The 24923-nt window shown below is 36.3% G+C and overlaps 1 protein-coding gene and 1 long non-coding RNA gene across 5 annotated transcripts in view; both read left to right on the top strand.

Moving 5' to 3' along the window:
* Positions 1–5346, top strand: part of LOC136834871 (fibrillin-2-like) — a 121187-nt gene extending 115841 nt beyond the window's left edge. For both annotated transcript variants that reach the window (XM_067097675.1, XM_067097674.1), the window contains exons 45-48: positions 365–1039; positions 1274–1405; positions 1793–1945; positions 2327–5346. In XM_067097675.1, coding sequence (XP_066953776.1) covers positions 365–1039; positions 1274–1405; positions 1793–1945; positions 2327–2542 — 1176 coding nt within the window. In that variant the 3' untranslated portion in view covers positions 2543–5346. The remainder of the gene's footprint in view (positions 1–364; positions 1040–1273; positions 1406–1792; positions 1946–2326) is intronic.
* Positions 5347–7740: 2394 nt separating this feature from the next.
* LOC136834870 (uncharacterized) lies at positions 7741–21925 on the top strand. 3 transcript variants are annotated; one of them, XR_010851901.1, is made up of 6 exons: positions 7741–7941; positions 13409–13470; positions 17931–18056; positions 18382–18722; positions 20678–21152; positions 21518–21925. It is a non-coding gene; the product is annotated as an uncharacterized lncRNA (long non-coding RNA). The 3 variants fall into 3 exon arrangements; XR_010851902.1 differs by lacking the exon at positions 13409–13470 and having other exon boundaries at positions 7793–7941; XR_010851900.1 differs by lacking the exons at positions 7741–7941; positions 13409–13470 and adding an exon at positions 13568–13636 and having other exon boundaries at positions 21518–21924.
* Positions 21926–24923: the final 2998 nt, after the last annotated feature.

Raw genomic sequence — 24923 nt, 5'->3', positions numbered from 1 at the left:
AGTTCATTTGATTTTTCTTGGACCTCAAAAAAACAGCAACTTATTTGAACATGAGTCATGATGGAGAATTTATTGGGGAAATGCTGACCAGTAATACGAGTACAAGGCCTGTTTAATGTATGAAAAGTGATTGTTGTGTGCTTTATTTATATGTGCTATTTCTTCCTCAATCTGTCTTTGCAATTATAATTGTAAGCTTAAGCACCTGAAATCTTACCTGATTTGTTGTATGATTGAGACTACAGATTTTGAATGTAAATTGACTGGTAGCCAACAGCACCTTTGGAAAAATACAAAACAGATGAACTTGACCAAGATTTTGAATTAATCCGAATCATTTCTCTTTTTATTCTCCCAATTGCAGGGCCACTGTATGTCCACTCTGAATCCCCCTGTTGGTAGTGGTGGGTTTGCTGCTGGAGGTGGATTTGCTGGTAGTGGTGCTGGTGGTGGGTTTGCTCCGGGGGCTGGTGCTGGTGGTCCCGGGTTTGGGAGAGGTGGTGCCGGCTTTGGCGATGGTTCAGGATTTGGTGGTGCAGGTGGTGGGTTTGGCCCAGGGGGAGGCCCTGGAGGAGCTGGATTTGGCCCAGGCGGAGGTCCTGGAGGAGCTGGATTTGGCCCAGGCGGAGCTGCTGGTGGATTTGGCCCTGGTGGAGCTGCAGGTGGACCTGGATTTGGCCCTGGTGGACCTGGATTTGGCCCAGGTGGGGCTGGATTCGGGCCAGGAGGAGCTGCAGGGGGACCTGGATTTGGAGCTGGAGGGGCTGGTTTTGGTCCCGGTGGTGGTCCAGGAGGGGCCTTTGGACCTGGAGGTCAAGGAACTGGCTTCGGTGCAGGTGGGGCCGCTGGGCGTGGGGCTGGCCCAGGTGGAAGAGGAGGAGGGGGCGCAGGCTTCACAGACTCTTTCGGAAGCACTTACAGTTCGTTTGGTGGTGGTCAGTATGATTTGGGTGGCGTGCCAACATTCCCAATAGGCCAACAAGATCCTTACACGAATAACGAAAACATCATCTCCACTGAAGGCTGCTTCTCTTGCAAGGTAATTTCGAAAGGGACTTTTCAAAGCACATGAGATCAGGGATTGGTTTCTTTGCAAAGAATTGACATTTGTATTGTTGATGATCTTGTGCTTAAAAAATCTTGATAAGTACAGTTTTGTATCTTGAAATAATTTAGTTTTTGTTATATCCATAGTCTTGGGCCACAGATTAAAAGTGGAAAAATATTCCTGTGATTACACGTGATAAATATATTTCCTTCTCTGTTAATCCAGTTCAACGGCCAGGGGGGTTCAGGAAGGCGTCGTCGTTCTGCCCCAGGACATCCCGTAGCATTAGTTCCTGCCCCCGTCAATTCTACTGACAGTGAGGTGGTCTTAATTCATGCACATAACGATACTCACAGAGTAAGTACATTTTTATTTTGAGTACTGTATCTTTATGAACAATTTTCACTATCTTGTTATTCCACAAACTTAAGAATGTGTAAAGTGTTTTAGAAGGAGAGCATTGAGTAGAGTTTCAAAGACTGTAACCATGCTTATTGCAGGTCTATTCCTGCCACTACTGGAACTGAGAATTTTTGTCAGTACTAAACTTTTGGTGATTTCAGAGCACATTTTAACTTATTTATACTGATTACACAACTTAGTAGCCTTTTCTCTACGTTGTTACATCTGCATGTAGGATTTTCTCTCCCTGCTACCTGGAATATTTTGTGGATCGGAATGGGACATAACAGTTTTATAACATTTTATATTGTCAGCTACAATAAAACCACCATTTCATAACAGGTAGTTCGTCGAAGTTTGGAAATGGAATTCAGGAGAGAAGACAGCATATCTAAAAAGGTAGCTAAGAATCCAGTCATCCTAAGGGTTACGTTAGAACAGACAAAACACAGAATAAGGATTTTGAAACTGAAACCAGCTATAACTTATCTTCAGGTACGTCTCATGCTGTAGTATTTGCAGTACTAAAGTTTAAGAATTTGATATACTCTAAGGTTACTTTGGGAACCTTTGTGAGCTTAGTCCTTTGAATAATGACAGATAATTAGGTTTTGAGCCTTAACTTTGTTCCCCATGTTTGTAAAAAGAAAGCCACAGTGATTAGAGAGTTTGGAGCTAATATGTTGCATGCTGTTGAATTACTTTTGCTCATATTGCTTTTTCTAAATCACTAAATTTGAAGCTAAGCCAATGATCTGTAGGGGATTTTATTCTGCTTTGTGCATAGAAGGTGGACAGATTTCCTTGTCTTTATTCAAGATAAGTTCAGATGTTTAAGAATAGTACAATCCTCTGACATGAATTTCTCCCTTCCAGGACAACGTTGAATATAAAATTCTACATGGTAATGAAAACAAGGTCTTTGAGATGCGTACTCACAGAGGCACGACTACACTTCACTTCCGGAAACGTCTGCACCGGCCTGCGACATTCGATCTGGAGATTATAGGGAGACCCCTGGATTACTCACTTTTCAACGATCATGCCCAAAGTGATCTCGATGTTAACTTAAGAATCATTGTTACACACTGAGGATGTTGATCGTAGACACAATATATTTATAATTACTTTTCATGAGAATTTTTTTGGAATTACATTTCTTCGAAGATGTACTTATGAAAGATTCAAGGAGTATCTCAGTACAATAACATCATACGTGACAATTCACCTTTTTTTTTTTTTGCAATTTACAATCTCACTTTAAATTTAAATTGCACATTGCGTGCTCACTGAGATACAGGGATTGTAATTACTTTTGTCTCTGTTACAGTAAATATTTTGCCGCCAGAATTTCGGAGTGGTGATAGCATATTTCTTTCTCTACCATTTCTAAGGCTACGAGTGAATCAGTTTTAACCGTACTTAGTAGATGTTAGTGCTTTTTTCACACTAATTTGTTGACATTTGTAGAATACTTTCAATGAAGAAATTACTTCATCTTGTTGAGTATGGAAAATGGATTTATTTCAGATCAGCTGTGGTTTAAAAAAATGAATGATTAACTTACACGCTGTACTCATACTGCAGAACCTTTGTTAATGTGTCGTCTGTTGATTTCTGTTTCAAAGTGGGAGTCGTGCATTTGGTAACAATCTGCGAGCATGAAAGAAGATACCACGCAATGGTCACACATTGTATTTCTTCTTTTAAACAACCTGTTGTTTATTTGGTATGATGACTGTCAATTATATTTACTGAAGTTTCTAATGGCTTATTTCTCTCAGTATGTTTGTGGTGTCCAGTACCGTAGTAGAATAATTGTATAATTGTTTATTTATAGTTAACTCCTTTATTCAGTTGAAGATCAGTTGTTATGACGTTTCCAAGTTTATTTAGTTGTGTAATGACAGAATAGGTTTGCCTTACGATTAAGTATCTCTTAGACAGACCAATATTTTGTATTTTTTCTAATTGATGAATTCCTTTCCATGAACCAGTAACATTCTCTACAAGAAAAATTGAAAACATTTCTTACGCAAGCAAAAAACTTAAGTCTCTACAGAATAGCACTTTATTGAAAATGATTGCCAATCACAAAAATAAGTAAAGAAATACTGTAATTTATTTATTATTTGTTCTGTAATAGCATTTATAGTAGTGTATCATACAAGCACTGATCATAATGGATGCTCCATCAACAACCACTGTATTTTGTGTCAGTGTACACATGAAGAAGAGATTTACTGAAATAGGACCTGTTATGTATATGATCTTCATCTGTGTAAAAATTATGATTTATTTCTAGTCCTGGGACATGGTATCTCCTGCTTAGCAAAAGGATAAACTAGTGATATTTATTGTAATTTAAGTTTGTAATGTTTTACAATGTTTTAGCTTGTACACCACTTATACCAGTTAATGTGTGGTCATGGCATTCATGTTGCAAATGCTACATTGAAGTGATGTTTATCAGTCATTATTGTATTTACACACTTTGGAAATTGTTTGGATAATAGTGGAGACTATATACTTAATATATTCTGTAATCCTCAAACAAAATTTGTTGTCAGATCACAGTACAAAATTATGAAATATTAATATTATGCATTCCCTTTGTTTTTGTTATTGCTGAAAAAGGATTAAGGATTAAGTTCTATCACTGTTTGCATGTTAAATCCATATCTTTAACTGAGTCTTTTACTTATTACATTATAACTTACCCAGAAAATGCATTTTCACTGGGCAGCAGTGAAACGTGAACTACACCAAGGCAGTTCATTGCTTTTGCTGACCAGTGAGGCACCTGATAAGTACAGTGTAAGGGAAAAAAGAAGCATTTAGCTTTTATAAATACTGTATACAGTAACATGAACTGATTGTTTATACTGATTTTCTTTTACTGTCATTTTGACAAGTTGTATACTTTCTAAGGTGACCAAAATATCGTGTGGGAAAGAGGAAACAATAAATTAACGTATCAGTGTCAGCTTTGAACCTCTTGGACTATTATGTAAGATTGGAAAATATTTATGAAATATTGTCACTAATTGGCATGCCATGATGAAGATAAGTTGGAAAGGCATTATTACGACAGACCTTGCCAAATAATTCTAGGCGAACGGAGATGCCGTGTCCAATTTGGTCGTAGTTTTGTTTTATGTTTATTATCACTGCCATAGGATATCAATACTGTAATTGTCATTATTCAAAACCTTTTTTCCACTGAACCTTCCTCTCTGAGACAGCGGTGCTGCATAGCTATGGAGTTTTTGTCGGAATGAACCTACCTTTAGCAACCCATTTATGCAAGGCTTCTCGTGACGATGGTGTACTCATTCTTTACAGAAGACACAATGCACTGGATGCATTATCCTTTTCTTATTAGAATAGAACGGTAGAAGGGTTTTATATCTTGACAGTAGCACTTATTTGTAATAACAATAGTCTGTAAAGATAGTCCAGCATTGGTTTATAGATTTACGTATGATTTATTAGTCACAGCAACTTACTGACTGCTTTCTATAGGTGCAGAGATTCGTGTCCTTCTGCTTCTCAAGTCTCTCCATTTCACTGTGATTCCTGAAGAAAAGTTACTGTGGTCGAGAGATCGGCTGCAGTAAGTGGAGTTTTTCTCATATACCTTGATTCAAGTTGTATGAAATGTGAGTGTTTTTTCATTTTTTTTTTTCTTCAATGGAAATTTTTCAGCACTTCTTCTTCAGAAACCCATCTGCTTCCTTTCATTCTGTTGTCACTCTTTTTGGTCTCTTTTTAGTGTCTGAATGTATCGTTTGCCGATCTCGTAATGTTTGTCCGAGTAGCTGCCATCCACATATTTTTGCATTAATTTTTATAGCTTGTATAAACGTTTTCATAATAAATATCACCAAAACCTACTGCTCATTTGGTTTTATTTCACGTGACTGAATGCATTCCTTGACTCTGTAGTGTAAATCCACTGTTATATGTTGGTGAAGGTTAGTATGTGGTTCCAACCTTACAAATCTCACCATTCTGCTTTCTCTGGTAGGTAAATCGGTTGTTTCTAGAACAAATTTTGTTTGTAGGTACAAACCACTGCTTTATTGCAAAATTAAACTGCCAAGACTTTTTAGACGAGTAGATCCTGTTTGCACTAAAGGAGAATAAAAGTATAATTGCCTCTGAAAATGAGGCAGAATTTTTTTTACTGAGACAGCATCAAAGAAATTATTTGATAATGAAAAAGGAAACACTTGGACTCGTTCTGTCATTCTGAAGGTTATTTTAACTTTCAATAGCTACTTGTTTGTTCATGTGATCAAAATTTAAATTCGTTTAACAGGTTTAAAACAGTCTCACAGCTTGCTATGTCTTGGCGATAATTTAATGGCATCATTTTTGTAAAGTTTGGTTCCCTCCCTCTCTTAGGACCTTCTGTCAAGTTACAGAGAAAATCTTGCATTTTAAATTTCTATATTGGAGATACTGATGGCATTGCAGCCTGGAAGGAATCATGGTGAAAGGTTTATTGTAAACTTTTGAGTGTAAAATCTCTTGGCTCCAGAATCTGACTAGGACTCTTGAACATATGTTTCCCCAAGTGCCACTAACTTGCATCAGCTTGAATTATTATGAGTGTCAATGGGTCAAGTATTAAACAATATGGCATTGCAGGTTAGATGCTCAAGAGTTTTTGAAGGTGTTACATGGATGATCAAAACTATTGTAGATACTACCAGAATTTTTAAGATTATATCAATTTTGCACTTGTAAACACAAAAAAAAGTTCCTCTTATCTAAATGTCTTCATCAGTAAAAACCAAACCTGGTATCGAGTGTAATCTTGATTCAGATAGGAGGCCAGTTGCCTTAGCTTGCCTAGGTCTAGCTGGAACTCAATGTTTAAAAAATTTTTAAAAATTATCTCGTAAAACCACTGAGAAAATACAGGTGATTCCCAGTTAATTATAAGGGCAGTAGAGAATTGGAAAAAGCAGTCTTTGATCTTTTTTGCAAATGTGCACTCACCGGGATATTAAGTAACCATATGATAATAACTTTGTATAAATACTTTGTCAGCTCAGCACTATTTTCATCATAGTTCCCTGATAATTACGTAATTCAATTTTCCTGCTAATGTTTTGGCATACATTTGCCGTTTCTGAATTCCGTGTGGCCAGTGTTTCTGTAGTCAGTGTATCGAAAAGACGTACTAATTAGGTCAGCTACTGTATATACGAAAAAAGGCTGAGTCATCATATCCCACAAATACCAAAAACTTTGATCTGGAAAGACGATGTTAAAATGCTGTTGCAATGGAGACGGCTTCTTAATCAGTTTAAAGAGTAGACCCAGGCAGAAGCAGTGGCCTGGTGAGCAAAAATGACAAAACTAAACTGATTCATTTAAGCAGTCTTAATAGGCCCTAGTGACTGATTCAAGCATAGCCAAGGAACACCAAAGCATTTCAGTAATTGCTGGGAAATATAACTTGGCCAATGGCTGTTTCCATGAAGACAGTGTGTAACAGAAGCTGGGAATGTAGCCACTTTGCCACATTCTGTTATAAAAAGAAAAAAAAAAAAGGGTTCAGATGTCTGTCTGAATGGCAGTGATACAGAAGTGGAGCCTGTAATTCCTGGAATTGGCTGATATAGGTATTTAGGCCTCAGTGAAGGTTGACATTGCAGTGCGCACGAAGTTGGTGGTGCTCTTAAAGTGAAATAAGAAGATTAAATGCTTCTAAAAACTTCTAAAACTGTAGCGAAGACTACCTATGTTGAAATATTAACCAATGTAAAACTCATAGTAAAAGATATGGAAACTAATCAGACATGTGCAAAAGATATGACTTAAATTTAAATTCATAATGTTAATGATGACGTAATGGCCGAGAGGTAGGTACTGCTTCAAAAACAGATATAATTGGAATTTCCACGAATAAGCAATGCCATGAAACCGCTGACTTGTTCTGATAAACCTCTTTTATGTCATTTTTCATTAGTCATTATTATAATGTAATGTCTGATGCTAACAAGCCATTGAAGATTGTTCTTAGGAAACATCACATACGATATAGGCCTACCTCTGATATACAATGGATGTGTACACAAATTTTAAAAGATCACCATTGCTTTTTTTTAACGGAAAACTGAAATACATGTAGCGTATTATGACCCATGCCTGAAGCATTCCTATCGTAAGCAAGTTATTTCAACTATTATGTTCTACTAGGATGAAGTCAGTACAATCATATGTTTTAACTGCTCGATAAAGCATGGCATTAGCTATTTGGGTTGTTGGTTACCAATTGGTCAACTGCCAATGTTATTTTAGTGACTTAAACCATTTGGTAGTATACTTCAGCGTCGAATATAGCCTTTCTGCCCCTTAGCCAACCAAGAGTGACCTCCTGACTGGCTGAAAACCCTTGAAAGTACATTTTGGAAGGAAGCTTTGTAGAGGTCACACTTATTCTGGTCAATTCTGCATTTATATTCAATGTCAAGGTAAATTTATACATAATTTTTTAGTGTTACCTTTGTGGTGATGGAATTCTTAACCTGAAGAAAGTTTTTTTTTTTACAGTTTTCCGAAGAAAGGTATTACAGTACAGTACAGTTTTCTGAAGAAAAGTTTTACATTACAGCTTTGCGAAGAAAGGTTTTACAGTACAGTTTTCTGAAGAAGGTTTTACAGTACCGATTAACCGGTGGGTATTAAATGTTCCTTGCACAAAGGAGTCTAACAAATAGACTAATTACAACCTCTCTTCTTATAAAGAAAGACGTACAGTCTCCTTTAAAGTTTTTGACCAATTTCGGTAACATATTTATAGTTGTTTTGCTGTAACTTTAGTGTCAGTTTATTGACACCAAATCTCATGAATTCGGAATCGTGTAGTTTTGATTAGACTGAATTCTTTATTTGAATTCTATTAGGGCCGTATTTCCCAGCACTGGTTACGTAGGCCCATAACTTCAACGTGGTATACATGTACAGTCCTTTTTACGAGTTCATTTTTGAAACTGATTTACCTCGTCTATAGTAAAAAAAAAAAGTATACTGACACCCAGTATATTTAGAGCCATTTATATCACGAGGAAATGTTTTTTTATTAATTCAGTTGACTCATTAAACAATATGTATGTGAAATCAGTCTTACTCAAGTCTTGCATATTTTTTATGCAAAATGCATCTATAATACTATAATTATTATAGAATGAGTTGGAACTATTGTAAAATAATACCAAATTAACTCTGCTTCTAAAATCATTGTAAAGGAAGTTGGTGTTTAGACTGAACCTCGCCTATATGCTGGCACCGGGTCTTGCTTCGAGAGCAGCGCTATAGCCGTAACGTAAGGGGAATTATTTGTTTCTCTCAATAGTTTTTCCTCAGTTTATCAGTATTAGACTGTTTCCTGGTTCGGTAACTATCAGTTCATGTGCAAAATGGGCCCTTTGGGGATGAACGTAAGCACATGAACAAAAGACTGTGAATATTATAAACACAAACAAATGGAATAAACATAATAAAACTTAAACAGAAGGCGGTAAATATTACGGTCACCGACTGGCGGTAGCCTTCAGTTATAGCAAATGCTAGATTAAAACAGCTGTGTTACCCATTCACAATTAACTGAGCTTACGGCTTCAGAGCAAAAAGAGCCTAGTTAGTTGGGTTAAATCGTCCTTGATGTGGAAGATTTAAAATTATTCTCGTTTATTGAAGATTTTGGACAAGCTAAATTGCCGGAATGTTTTTTGTATACATTTCAATTTGTCGGAAATACTCATGTAACTGAAAAAATTGAACCATCCCAACTGAAGTCGAAGCGACTTCGCTTTAACCACGACCACCATTTTTATTTAAGTTGATATTTATATTACATCAAAATACAGCATCCATTTAATATCTTTAAACCTACGAGTATTTTCTGCTTTTAGATGAACATTAAGTATGTAAATGACTGCCTAAAGAATACTCCTTACACTCCTAAAAGGTTTATGGCCAAATGTAGGCCTAAAATAACCAAACAAACGGCATTAATATATATGAAAACTAATGATAACGCCTAATCAGTGTTATATTATATAACAATGTTCTCACTTTATTATATAAACGTTAAAATATTAAATAATAAAGACGAAATTACTACTTTGGTTAAGTCGTTCACATTAGCTTTCAGGCTCACATGGCTCCGGCCGTCGTACCTTTCACTGGTCCTAAAAAGTCTAGAAAATGCTATTTGAAGTTTATCAAGCTTTCAGACTATGTATAGCTATTATTTATAATATTTAATTAGTGACACTAGATCGGATGGGTCTAAGTATGTTGTTTTTCCCCAAAAATTTGACTTAGATAAAATGGTCTTTAGGAAAACAAAGAAAACGTTATGATTTTGGAAGGGTGACTAAGGTAAATTTCCTACTTCCAACAAACATTCGAAGTTTTTGTGATAATTTCACACCCTCGATTATTAAATAGTAAACTCATTTTACCGTAGTAATAACTTACTCGAAGGGGTATTATATATCAATGTATATTTCTTACATTAAGAAATACTTTTAACTGGAAAAAAATCGGCTTTACACCCATCAGAAAGTAGCCAATTATTTTTCTCTTAAAATTATCGAAGCGTAAATTTAAGCAATGAGGATTTACAGTAAATCGATTAACTCTAAGGTCAATGAGCCAATATTAATTATAACTGGGCCTTATGACATGGGCCTGTAATAGATTTTTGGGAGTATGTAAACTGTTTTTGGGAGCAGTGTTGCCAAACACCGAACCGCGTTCAACCTTTATGTAAGAATATAACAATTCCATTGGAGGTTTATTTGCCGACAACTATTAAAATATTTCCTGATAAATTTTGTGAAACAAATTGCATTACTTCCGTAATCTCTCTCTCTCTCTCTCTCTCTCTCTCTCTCTCTCTCTCTCTCTCTCTCTCTCTCTCTCTCTCTCTCTCTCTCTCGTGGTTTGTTTGCATATGTTTATGAACATAGAGGAACACGAGGAATAAAAGATGACAAGAATAAATGTGTTGCTGACATTAAGTATATAGGTGTGCCTTAGGATGGACCACATGTAATAGTTGAATAGACTACAAAGAAACAGCAATAATAACGTTTAGTTCTGTGTGTTACTTGTATTTATATATATATATATATATATATATATATATATATATATATATATATATATATATATATATATATATACAGAGAGAGAGAGAGAGAGAGAGAGAGAGAGAGCACGCGCGCTTGTGGATACAGTGCTTGAGAGGTTTAAGCAGCAAAAACCTTTTCTCGACTCTTTGTAGGCACAGTACAAGTTTTTTTCACTTTTCATTTAGCAGTAAACCTTTTAATCTGAATATCATTAGGTGTTCCCCATATATTAATACAATAGTTTATTGGTTCAAAATTTACTGTATTATCAACAAAATGATCTGCATCACGATGTATGGAAGATGACCTAACCATGACTTTTTTTCTTTTCCTTAGTTTGGTCAGCAGCATAGCCTACATTTTCTGTTTAAAAAATGATTGTCATCTTGTATTTGTAAACTTATATTTTCGCCTCCCTACAAACACGATCTGTGTCATTCCAGTATTAATTAATAATCCCTTTATATAGAAATATATTGTTAACCATTAAGAACTGGATCTCCATTGTGAATTAAAAGTCAGCTTAATTTAATCAGTAAGAAGAAACGTATCCTTTACGGGGCTTTAATTTCGCGGCAGGTTTTTTCGCGTTTTTCTTAAACGGCTAATACACAGTTTTAGCAGAAAAGTTGTTTAGCACCAAAAGAAAAGTAGTCATGGTGTTTTAAGTTAAAAGGAAGATAACTAATCTTAGATAAATCATCGTTACTCGGTTGTCAGCCGTTATACAAGGTTTTCAAATACGACATTGCCGTATATAGCGACTATTTTCAACCAATGGTTAAACTGTATCTCTGTCAAATGGATGGTTTTATCTTTTATCTGTATTAAAGTAGTTCACTCTAACAGAAAACGAATTCGTTTACCGTTTTTCTTTAACGCTAGTACAACGTTATCCTTCCGTATTCACGCGTGCTTTCGGCGACTAAAACTTACTGAAGTTACCCCATTACTGCATCCATTCTTTCAGTGCTTGTTTTTTTATTGTTAATAATGCATCATTTGTTTTTTATAGCAAGTAATTAATCAAGAAAAGATAATATTCACGATCGCTGTTGGATAAATTGGCTGACCTTTTTTTTCTAGAGAACGCGAATATAGCGAAGATAAAACCTCCCCAGTGAAACGAGTGCCCTGGACTGTAGCCTTCAAACAAACAAACAGCTCAGGGGTCATGATAAGCTCAATGCACAGAGCACACGAACCACTATACCACCCTTGCTTTCTCTCACTCTCTCTCTCAATAACTTGGCAATAAACCACTTTTAGAGTCTGTTAGCCCAGAGCAAACTAAACTGATAAAAACATCATATACTTTAGATACAACTGTAACCACAGAAGGGGAAAAATAGCAAGTTTTCTACAAGCAGTCTGAATTATCACATAACAAACTATCAAGTCCATATCATAATAACTAACGCAGACAAGTGCAGCATATGAAATGGGCACTGCACCCTCCTTCTGGCAGGCGTAATTCATCTTTTGCCGTCATTTTTGGTACTCTAGTACCAGAGAATCCCCAATTACCTAAAACTGCTCTTGTGGTTTTAGAGGAATTTATCTCTTGTGCATATTGGGAGGAACTGTTCCAAGTTATGTTGTCATAATGCCCTCATTTATGTATCAGGGGCGTCATTTGGGGGTCAACTGCCCCCCTTAAGACTCAACTTGGCCCCCCGGGACCCGAGTTGCCCCCCCCCCGCAAAAGCCTCAACTTGGCACCCTCACCCCCAAGCCCCAAGAAGTAACAGCATGTTTTCTTTTTAAATGTGCAATCATAAATATATAAAATTTCTCAGAAATATTATGTTTCTTGATCTTTGTCTATCTACTAGCTACCAGTGATGATGAGATAAAACATATAGTAGTGGGAGTATATAATTTTTGCTGAAATACCTTGCTCATGTGGCTTCAAAAACACAAAATAGCTAAAAAAAAAAAAAACTCAGGTGATTAGGCTCGCTTCGCTGTCCAAACCGTCTTTGCTCCCCCCCACCCCAACAAAAATCTGAAATGACGCCCCTGAGTGGCACTATTTGATGAGATTTCATTATGAATTAAGTGGCTGACCAGTCCTTGTCTGAAATACAAGTTCCTGAAGCGGATGGAATCGTTTATGCATGAAACTTGCTCCCAGAACGAAGAATTCTCTTCGCACATAAATACATTTGATGGCAGCGTGTGTTAATTATTTAGTGATCATCCATAGTTATTTAATTTAAATTGTGCAAGAAAATATATACGAAGGCTTTGGTCTGCGCTTGTACCATCAAAGGCAGCATATGTATACGTCCTTGTACCGTATGCTTTTATGTATATTTTTTTTAAACTCCCACCGACAAATAGAGGTACATTAGGGATTTCAGCTACGTTCGAGAGCTGTGATTATATGAATAACTGAGTAGCCTACTGGCCGTATGTTCTAAGAGGAGAGGAAACTTTAAATGAATCCTAGACCTAAAGGCCAGATTTACTGTTTAGCTCAAACTTATCCTATGTCACCACGGGCTCTTGCTCCTGGAAAAGCCTGTAACGGTACAGGTACTGTACGTCTTAGAAGGAAAATGGATAAATTATGCTGTAAAACAGTTAATTTTATTCAATGCTGTAAAATAGTTTCATCTAATTTTGAATCCACTTTCTTCAAGGAGACCTATAATTCTTAATGCTCCACTTTATAGCCGCCCAGTTAATTGAATTTCGCATGAATGACCGATTTAAATGATAAAACTACGTATGCTGTGGAAGTCCTATGGCATTCAGTCAATATTTTTAATACAGTCTTTTCATATTTCAGTTTTCAGTGACTTCCATCCTTTCAGTTCCTCGTAGTGATTCAACTTGCTGACAGATGTCGGGGTAAGTGTTGGTGACGTCATGTAAGTGAACTGCTATACTAGAGAGTTCTTGTCTCTCAGCCAATCACGTTGTCCCTAAAGGTTATTTTGGGAGTGGAAAGGTTTCCCTTTAGTTTTCTCTGTGGTGTCTGTGCTTTAAGTTCTTAAGAATATTATTCTCATTGAAGGTATGTAATAGTGGTGGTTAATGGTTGCAAGGTTTTATACTCGTAGACTTGTCTAGTGCTACTGGGCGGGCGTTATGGACTCGAGTTTGTCTGAAGGCACTTGTGTAAAAGCATCAGAGTTTTGTGGGTATAGTGAAGTATGCAGCTTGTTAACTAACCTACCCTAGGCCTATGGTGCAGAAGGTCAAATGTTGCTCCCCGTTTGTAGCCTCGTTCAGTGATTACAACAGATTTTGAAGTTCATTATTGATATTTCGTACTCTGGAAATATTTCTCTACTAAAGTTGATTACATTATATTCTTTAACTAGTGACTGGTGAAAGTTTTTTTTTTGGAAAGAAAAGTTCTTGGCAGAAATAGTATTTCAAGTTTCCATGGGACTGAATTTCGAAAATGCTTATATTCTCTCGTTATCTGGTGAAGTGTTAACTTTTTGTATTTATAGTGGGATGCAATACAGTGCATATATAAAAGCGTTAATCTGATAATTGCCCCTCAACTATTAAGTGGAACTTATGAGTCCTATGTAACCCATTGGAGGTAGGGTGGTGGTGCGTTTAAATTCTTAAGTTATGATAAACCCTAACATTTACTTGAGTATCTTAGCTGCGGTCTTAATTTTGGCTGAACGATGTAGAATTACCGAACGATGTTACTGTATACGGAAGTGACTTGTAAGTGAAATGTAATATATCTGTATGCCGATAGTAACTCTTGTTTGCAAATTATTTTATATAATGTTGCTCTTCATTATTTGTTGACCACTGGTTTTAAATTCTAGGATTAATTCCTGTTGCGAAGGTTATAGACTGGTGCTGAACGTTGAAGTTTGTTTGAAATACGTAAAGTATATTTAGAGGATATAAACTTTAACCATTAGGTTTTTTTAGTTTAGTTATGTGAAAGGTGATTGAAAGCGGCTTTAGCATAGGTTTTTCGCCCATGCCACGTCACAAATACAAGACATTTACTTTTTTCATTAAATCCAGGAAAGTTTATTCCATAAAATTGAAATTAACGGTATCATTAACATTCAAAAGGGACGTATTATTGCAAGAAATACGAAAATCATATGTACATATCTGTAAAAACTATAAAAATTATGTAAAATGTTGCCCGGCCGTCGAGTGGCGTTAACAGGTGCACCCGAATCGCATCGGTGACTATCTGTGTTCGAATGTGTTCGCTTGACTTACTAAATCACTGGGTATCCGTCAACTGAGTCACGGTCACCATTCTGAATAAGAATAGGACTACCTCAGTGCCAAGTAGTTGCAGAATTGGATTTCATTTTGTTTATAGTGAATTTTACATGTTAATTACGATCATACAATCAAATTGCGTTCGTTCATACATTCGGGGAGATGAGCAGCAGCCGAGTTTGGCTTGCTGTTATGCTTTACTCTGAAATTTTAAATTACGTATTTATCGAAACTTCAACTAAAATATTTAAACACCTAAACACCTTCCACGTGTTAGGATTATACATTATTTTTTAATAAAATCCTGTTAACTCTCAATTGTTACGTTTGACGCGAAAATAACAGATGGCTAAGCAACTGACAAGTGATGCTTTCACTCAGATTTGAATATAGTGGCAAATGTACGTAGGTCTTTAATCTTTGGTGTCCATAAGTTATATAAAATTTGAAATGTTGGCCAGAACTCATTAGCATATGTTTGAATAATGCCCGAATGTTGGAATAGAAGATGCTTTCAATTGTATTCTCTTTATGTAGGCATATTTACATTAAACAAGCAATGCACGCTTATTGAAGACTGTAAATCATGAGCTAGCTAGTCCCGATTACTGTATCTTCATGTTAATGTTTTACCGGAATATATCTTAGTTGGAGTATATTTTTAGGGTCTACCTCTGAAGGGTCTTTTATTAACTAGGCTTCGCAGAGTTCTTTGTGGTTCTTGAGTGAAATGTGCTTGAAAATAGTATCAACACTGGATGCGTTAGTAAAGAAAGTATATGGATGTATATCTTTTCTGTTATATATTTGGAAGTTGATTGTTGAAAAATAATTGTTCTAGGGATTGTTTTTGAAGTTTGATGTAAGAAAGCAATTGCAGTTTTAAGTCACTGGTCCCACCATAATTTTACTGGGTGTTGCGCAGTACCCACAAGATAAGTTATCAATAAGCCACTTATGAAACTTCTATCTCAGGAGCAACAGAGCAGTTTGAACGAAATCAGTATCTACGGCGGCTTATTTTTTAACGATAGTTTTTTTTTTTAAGTAAATTTGTGAGGCTATGCATATTTGATCAAATGGGGTCTGATTGAGAGTATGGGTTCTCAGAACTAAGAGACTCATATTAGTCGGTAGATTTCATTTTCCTAAATGTTCAGTTTAGAACTTTGGCGCCGACAGATATTAAGGTTAGTGGGATGTCAGTCTTATGAAGTAGAACGGGCTGATGTTCGGCCATTTTAGTCGGCCGGCCAATTTTTAGGCAATTTTTCTCAGTTCTTAGAGTAATGACGTTTACATGTCGGGTTGAAATCTATACTACGCCTAGGGAAAATGACCCAAAGAAATGTATTGTCAAGTAGCCTACCCATGATATTGCGTAGGTTAACTGTTTTTTGTTTAGTTAGCGGATGCCAAATATACTAGGTGATTGGTTAGGGATTACCGGATTTTTGCTATTTTTAGTTTGGGAATACGTGACCACAGTTTGGCGTGGATGCAAGAAATAATAAAATTTTGGTAGGGTTACTTTGGGGTTCGGTGTTATAATGGGTGTCTGGTAAGGGCATGACGTAAAATGGGAAAAATCTGATGAAACTTATGCACGAAAATTTCTCTAGTTATGGGTTACTTTGTCATGGGTCTTGAAGGATTCAAACAATTCTGCCGCAAGCGTAATAAGATCTGAATTAGTGAATTCAGAAACATGAACATCTTGCCTAAATGACGGTCTCTTCGTGTGCTAAATGTAATTGAACTACCAAAATAATCACAAATTGTGTAGTGATAGTTCATTCCGTGCAAAATCGCCAAGGTGCCGTAGAAAGGAAACTTTAAATCCAAGATAGATTTGCTCAAGCGCCTTACTACTGTAGGCTAAATTTACCGTAGTGCAAATTTCCCTGTATATAGGGTGAAAATACTTCAAAGGCAGCATGCGTATGCTTTGTATAATTTGTACATGTTAGCAAAGCTTTGTTTAAATGCTGCAGTTCATCAAGTTTTTAAAACTTGTTACACGCCAAGTAACCTTGTTTCTTGATTTCTATCAACACTGGTCTTCGCGAAATACTCAGCTTCAGTTAAAACTGATGAAATTTGTCTAAATGGTTTTATGAAGATTGTAGGGTTGACAAGGGCAGTTAAGTTATGGTCTTGGGTTTAAAGTCAGTACTCCGTAGCAAATAAGCAGAAAATATGCTAAATATGCTGCTAAATTCCAAGGTGTATGTGGATGTGATTAGAGAATTCTCAAAATTTTTTAAGGTATGTGGTGGCTCTGGTAAGCTAAGTTAGCAGTCCATGTTGTGTACATCTTGGCATATGGTTTAGTCTATTTCATGTAGTTGTGCTCTGCAATTTAGCAGTATGTCTGATATATTTTAGTTTCATATTCTTTACGTTCCAAGAACAAATATTTCTAATCTATTCCAGCGAGGCTGAAAATGTAGTAGCTAGCTCTAGTAAAATGTGCTAATTTATTTACATCTGGTTACGTCCAATTCATTTAGTACTAGTACGCCTAGGTTTTCCAAATGCTTTGTGCTATTTCCAGCTCTGGTGTTCTCTTGGAACCTATTCCTATACGTTCTCAGTGTTCTGTGTTTATAACCAGTTGGAAGTAGAACTGAATACGAACAAAACTGTTCAATCATAGCAAAAAACAAACCAACGTTCGCATCAATTTTGTGATTTTCGCTACACTTCTGCACTAAGGTAATGCAGCCGAAAGTTTTTCTCACTGCTCCCCCCGCCCCAACCAACTGTTTGCTGTTCAGTATTGCATTACTGAAATACATTATTACCATTGAAGCTTTGCAGTTATGTACCGTTTAGTGTTTATTGTAAAGGAATAAAGTGAGGTTTTAAAGGCTTATATTCAAACTTTTTTGGATTTTAGGGCTTTGTGAACCTTTAAAGGACGAAGGTTTAAACTATTCTTAAAGATGCTTAGAAACATTTTTTGAGAACTTTTTGAGAACTTTAAGGGTAACTTAAGTCTTCTATACCGTAACGTTTCATATGGATGGTTTCACAAATGTTTGTAGATATTGCTAAAGCATTTCTTAACTTTATTAATCCATTTACAGGTTCTTGCGGCCGGTTTTGTGGTTGCAAGGGACTGTCGAGTTGGAAGAACAAAGGAAGTTTAGGTTGAGACTGCTACTGTGCATAGTGGAAAGGAATGCATAACATTCAGGAGCGAAAACTTAGAGGTTAGTATTTTCAGTAAGGCTGCTTAGTTTTCGATATACGTTAATCTATCAATTTTATATTTGTGGCTATTGACAGTATTAACATTTTCAATGTCAGTTCATTGGTGCTCATTAAAAAAAATCATGAAATATATTTACATGTAAACTTGCTAAGTCAGCAATAGTGATAGTTTTGTTCTAAGCCTGGCTACATTGGTCAAATTTGCTTGGGGGCTGCTTAGCCATGGATAACTAATTTGTACATAAAATACTGAGTAATTATCCATAGATGAAGTAATTTGATTTGCCATGTCGAGTTAGTAATTTTTGTGCATTCCCTTTGCAGATTTTGTCAAACTGGCTCAAGATTTGCTTTCGCCTGTTACTTGAAGTTTCTTTAACTTAACTTAGCTCTAGATCTAAGGGGTTCGGTCACCTTAGATCTAAGGGGTTCGGTCACCTTGATGTGTTTTCTCCAACTATTTGTCAGTCTTCTTGAAAGCATCCGGCAAGGTTTGAAGATTTGAAGAAGTTTCCACGGCCTCATGAACTTGCAGTTGTCAACTACAGTTAACGACGATAGGCCTAGCCATCGTCTACTTGCAAGTTGTCCTTTTAGTCTTAGGACACGTAGGCCTACGGTGGTGGTATCCTTACACCCTTACCATAGGAGTACAAATTGTTAAAGTAAGCACTTGTAAACCTTTAGTAAAGTGTTATGAACTCGTACTAAAGTTTTTCCCTGTTACTGATTGCACTACAGTGTCTATACGGTTGTGGGTTTGAGCATATAGACGGGATCTATGGTAACAATAGAGCTTTAACTGTGGAGATAGCCAGTAACGTTGAACCTAATGTGAACTTGACAAAACTAGTGGTGATTTTAAGTTGGATTTTGAGCACGTTTTATTTTAAGTTGTAGTACTGGAATCTCTATTGCAAAAAGGGATTTTAAGTGGTTGGAAGCGCTTATGAAGTTCACCTTAACTCTGAAACCTGTAGGCAACTATTGACAGTTTTGATAGAGATTTTGTGGAACGTTTCATAAATTCTTTGAGGGTACCCTTTTAGCTCAATATTTTTAAAGCTTAAAAATTTCCTTTTTTTATAAATGATTTTGGTTAGTGACAGTAAGTTAATGTGAAAATCTATGGTTCCAAGCGTCACTGGGTGATAGGTTGTGTTAGAATTTTGTAGGAAGTTATGATTGTTCTAGTGCTCTAGTGCAAGCGCAATAAAATCCTAAAGTGGTTGAATTTTCAAGGTTATAATTTTTCTGCTAAAGTGAATTGTTTACTCAACGTGATCAGTCAGTTCGTATCTTTGGTTTATATTGTAACGGAGTTGTAATATGGAGTTTGGTTTAGTAACTCAAAAGTCTTTGGGTATTCACTTAGATTATCCCCATCAGACAGCTGTTGGTTGCTGGTACAGAGCGGTAATAACCGAGTGACATGGAGATTAATTTCGTCAAGTCTGTTAATTGCATCTAAGTAATTTTTTTCCACTGAGGTCAGAATTTTTTCTTGAAAACTTTCAATAGTGATGCCAGCACTTCATTTCAGTCATACAGCGTAGTTTAAATGTAACTGGCAAAATGGTGGTGTCACTCCTACTTAGTGACTGTACTCGCATGCTAAGATATGATGAAGTTGGTAATTTATCTCGGTACTAAGGAAAACCAGTAAATTATCTTCCACCAGAGGTCTGTTGGGATCTTATGGGATCTTATGGGAACTACCAGGCGTGGTCCTAAACTACTACTGCCCATCATTGGTTCTATGAATTTGCTAGTTACAACGCCCTGATTTTATATTCCATGTTAACATGGACGAAACCTTTCATTGCAAGCGAACAGGTATTCAGTTTACGAACTGCTCTGGGAGTAAACGCCCGCGCTGGCATAAGACCAGCTAAGTTAACACTTTAGTGGTCCGTTGTAACCTGTTCTTGATACAGTATATTGAACATTCTATATGCTGAACATTTCATGTAGGTGTACAAAGTTTCTCTCAGCTTCATGCTCATTTCAATCGTCAGCATTGCTGTTATGTAAATCTCAAAGTATTCTTGTTTCCAAGCCTTGATGAACAATAGTTATGCCTTTTGGTTTTAAAGATTTTCCGATTCGATACGTTTTGTACATTATGCATTTCGTCTTGTTGCTTAGGTGCTCATGTCAGGGTTCAGTCTAGAATTTTCGGCATGACTTGGCACTTTCTCAAGTCTTTGCTTTACTTGTGGAGGTCATTGTTACCTTTTAGCCGGTGGTTTCAAGATTCAGAGATTTCTTGAATCACTTGTTATAGTGCCTCGAGGAGAAGACTTGTCGCCATGTTGACGAAAAATATATTGAGATTTGTTCAGATTTATTGAATCTGCCTCCATAAGAACCAGTGCTGGCAACTTTTCCAGGTATTTTGTATATGAGAATCACTGGCTAATCACCAGTCTGCAGATCTGGAAAGTCGAGACACTTTAGTCATTTCTTTGATTGTGAAACTGTAATTTGACTTTAACATTTAGTTCATATAACTGTGATACTTTATACCTTGGATAGTGTATTGTAGACGGCAAATCTTATAATCAAATCTATTCTTTATATTTTAATTTGTTTGTACTAATGCCTGTTTTTATTGCAGCTTTCATGGAGCAAAGATCAGTATTTCCAACGATCACCTGGACACCAGGTGTTCCTCATCCACAGTGCTTGCACTACTTGATGCTTGTTCCTGAGTAAATTGGTGCTTGTAGCAGATCTCTTCGCGTGTTTAGACACTCATTACAATGGGTGCAAGTTACGTTTGGAGCTGACAGCAATCGCCTGCTTTGTTCAAGAACTGACAACAATCGCTTGTCGCCTGCTATGTTTAAGAGCTGACAACAGTCGCCTGCTACGTTCAAGAGCTAACTGCAACCGCCCTACGTCTATACAATCGCCTAAAATGTTCAAGAGCTGACTGCATTCGCCTGTCATGTTGAAGTTTTTTTTAGAGGGGAACCATCCAGCAAGAAAGATTATCTATACCCAGTGGGCAGAAGATAGTTAACACGTACTCGTACTATGAATGGAAGGGCAAGTCTTCGGCAGCATGAATGACAGCAGTTTGAATAAAGGTGAGAATATGGCTTGGTCGTGGTTGATTTAAATCATTAAAGCCCCCTACCCGGGCGTTTATTCGAGCACAAACGACTTCTTGAGCAGTGACATCTTACGTTAAGATTCGTAGATGTTTAATTACCCATATTTAGTGCTTAATATGGAAAATCACTAATATGTAAAAGCACCTCAATGTTTTGTTAAGTAACTTAAACGCAGGAAAATAAATGTTATACAATCATTTTACAATACTGGAATTTTAAAGACAGAATAAAAAGCATTGGCGTTAACTTTGAAATTCACGTAATTTTATGGTAATTGGTTTTTATTTGTAATATTCATCTTTGGTTTTTATGTAATATTCATCTTTAATTTTTTGCAGGTCTTGGTGCCGGAGATGAAAGCCTGGAATTCGAAGCACCACCCGTGCCGAGGTTAAATGACCGATGACATTGCAGTGAACTATTAATCTTGACTGGCTTCACACAACAGAAATATGAGCTGGTCTCAACAAATATTAGCAAGAGTGAGCAGAAATTAGATGATCACCACGAGTCAGAAAGTGGAAGGTATGACGGAGATTAAAATCACCGCCATAGTCACGAAGAGAGGTCACCAACTCAAGCAGAATCGCGAAAATGTTACCACGTTAAGGAGAAAAATTAGTTTACCATGTCAGAAATGAAACATTGTAGTGCTAAACAGAACAGAGAAAACCCCAGTACGTGTCTTATAGGGTGACGAAAATAAGTCATCTACCTTAAATTTAGGGATTGAACTTTCAATAAAACTAAATTTAATATTACTTTTTTATTTATCCTTGAAATCTTTAACAGTAAAACCGCTAAAATTTGTAAGGGATGTTAATTTAACTTCAAGCTCTAAATTTGTTTCAATTTGTGCCGTCTCTTCTGCTGCCTTCGTCTCTCTTCTGCTGGGTGATACTTCCTTTAACCGCTGTAAGCTCAGCCTTTCAATTAACTGTCTTTTCCTCTTTAACCTCAACGTAACGATACATACAATTACGTTTTCTTATGCTTCCTTCATTGCTTTTTTCCGCTTCCTATTTTCTTCATTTAACCTCTTCGTTACTTTATTTTCACTTAAAGCTTCATCAATACTTTAAGTTCATGACCTTACTGATCAGCCAGATTCTTCGTGCCGATGGACGTTCTCACTTCGTGCAGAGCAGAGGCCTAATACCCATTTTTCTGCGAAGATTCGTCGGTAAATATCTCCATATGCAGTAATTTCTTCCAACTGCGATGACCTGGTGCGCAGCAAAAAGCCTCCCGTAAATTATGAACCCGCACGCAGATTATCTCCTTCAGCTTTCGCGACGAAAACCTTCACTTCCGAGCAATCCACATCAGCAGCTTCGTCTTCACCATACTTTTTACCTTCACCCTGCCGTCTCATATCTTCTAGTGGTGTTTTTCCTGTTGAAGTAAATGGACGTTGAAATAAGTTTTGTATTAACCTGCATATTTAAATAAAATTGTTCTGCTTGTATGTACAAACTGCTAGAAAATTTTGGTCATTAATGAAAGACTAAAATATGAGGTTTAATGTTAACATTTCCTTACTCAAACTTTACTCGTCCTTAAAGAATTCTCTACACATATCGTTACTTAACATGCTAGGAATTACACTAACCATATAGCATCAAGAGCTTTTAGGGCATAGAGATTTAATTATTACATTAACTATGGCATCAGAAGCTTTAATATACTAAATTTTCATTAACAATCCATCAAAAACATAAAGTAATAAAATATATTTACTAGAACATAATACCATCAGTATCTTTAATACACTAAGAATCACATTAACTAGCATCAAAAGCTTTATATATACTATATTAAGAATTAACTACGGCATCAAAAGCTGTAATGTTCCAAGTATTGTACAATGAAGCTAACAAAATTTGAAAGGCCATTTACTCAGCCCCATGTTTCAACGTACGTCAGTCACTGTCGGGAATAACGTTTAAATCATTCCTGTCAAATAAACTAGCTTGAAAATTAAGAACCCGTGAAAATCAAATTTCAACCACAAAGCATCTATTTTGATCCCTTATCCACCAATGAACATTGATTTCTGTAGCCTAAACAGAATGACAAAATGTCAGACGTTTAACAATGTTTGCGATAAGAAAACAATAGAACAATTCAAACAGTCTCACAAATGTGGATGAAGAATAAACCATTTCCGGTTATGTTTCTCGTACATGTCATGAAGCTGAATTTTATTGCTTAAGTTGCTTTTTGTTCTTACAATGATGTCTCCCATCAGATTCAACCTAGATCCAAATTCATACCTTTCATTTTACTATATAGAAAATACTTTAGCAACTTTCACTTTATATTTACGACAGTTCATACTGCTGACCAGGTTTCCGAGAACTGAACTATACAATTTCTGCATTCAGCCTACGCCAATACAGTACAGAATAATTATGACATTCTTTTGAGTACTTTCGTAGCTAAATTTCCCATGCCTTACATTTGTGTTTAAGTGTTCTGCGTCAGAACCACTTTTTTCCCCCCCACCAGCTAATTCAACATGTAGACTAGCTGCATTCCTATACCTTTCATTAAGAGTACTTGGCATTTCACGTTAAAGTCTTACGCCCTGTGTTTCGAAGCATATCCCCCTACACTGGTTTAATTAACATTCATGTTTAGCATTTCAAGATTTACCTACATTATTTCTAAGGGCTAGTACTCCAAAGTAGACTGAAATAGGCCAAACCTTTGCTATGTGCAATTTTACCCTTAGTTACTGGTATGAACATGAGCCATTCAAGTTACGAATTTTTAATCAAACCAAAACTCTGGTTGTTCCCGGACAAACTTGGTGTCTCACCATTAGCTACCACAAAGCTCTGTTAAGCGAACTTTTCATGCGCTGGAATACAAAGTACCAGTCTCAAATGTGTCTTATGCAAACCCCCTCTCATGAAATCTTAAATTGAAATGCAAGAAAGGTTCTCAATATAACCATATGCTAACGTTTAAATCATCTAAAGCTAGGTAAGAATTTGTATACAGATTTCAATACAAACACTGTACGAAAACTAGAGATCACTTCTGAATAATTTAACCTTTTCCGAATAAATTAAAATTAAAATTAGGATTTCGTAAACAAGCCAATATGAAATCCAAGCAGTTAAGTAAACACTAAAATAGCCATCCACCTTACTATAATGGTCACCGCATTACAAAGAAATTATCAAAGCTCAAGATAATCTTTGTGCCTAACTATATTAATCCTTGCTCATTCAGCCTTGCCACATAAAGCTAGTATAAAGTTATTCCACGTAAGGGAGTGTCGTGATAAAACTGTGATAAAACAAAGTTACCAAATTTACACAATAAACTCATCCCATAACCTTAAGTTTATCAATATGTGACAGTTTTAAGACCAATAGCAAATACCGAAGTCCATTTGTTACAATACTCAATGCAGAACACATACAAAAGTTCCCTAAATTCTTCTTGGCGTCTGGAACACTATCACTCAGCACAAAACTAAAGAAAATTCTAAACTATAGTCTTAAGGACAGGTTATTAAGCCACGTTTGGGAGTATCAGACATCTGGTTGGTTAGAGAATTCATCTCCCATGGTTTTAAAAGTGGATAAGTTTATCATGTGAACTATAGAAAGTAAAAATTCGCTCAAAAGACTAGCTGAAACCTGGTTCAAAAGAAATTCTGAGAATTCTCGAGTTTATCCATTAAATTTTTCTAAGTATTTGCCTTAGAATAAATAAATGCAGGAAATT

The sequence above is a fragment of the Macrobrachium rosenbergii genome, chromosome 54 (assembly GCF_040412425.1).
Source record: "Macrobrachium rosenbergii isolate ZJJX-2024 chromosome 54, ASM4041242v1, whole genome shotgun sequence".
Classification (NCBI taxonomy): domain Eukaryota; kingdom Metazoa; phylum Arthropoda; class Malacostraca; order Decapoda; family Palaemonidae; genus Macrobrachium; species Macrobrachium rosenbergii.
Note: the sequence above shows the minus strand (reverse complement) of the source record. Positions and strands in the feature narration are given on the sequence as shown.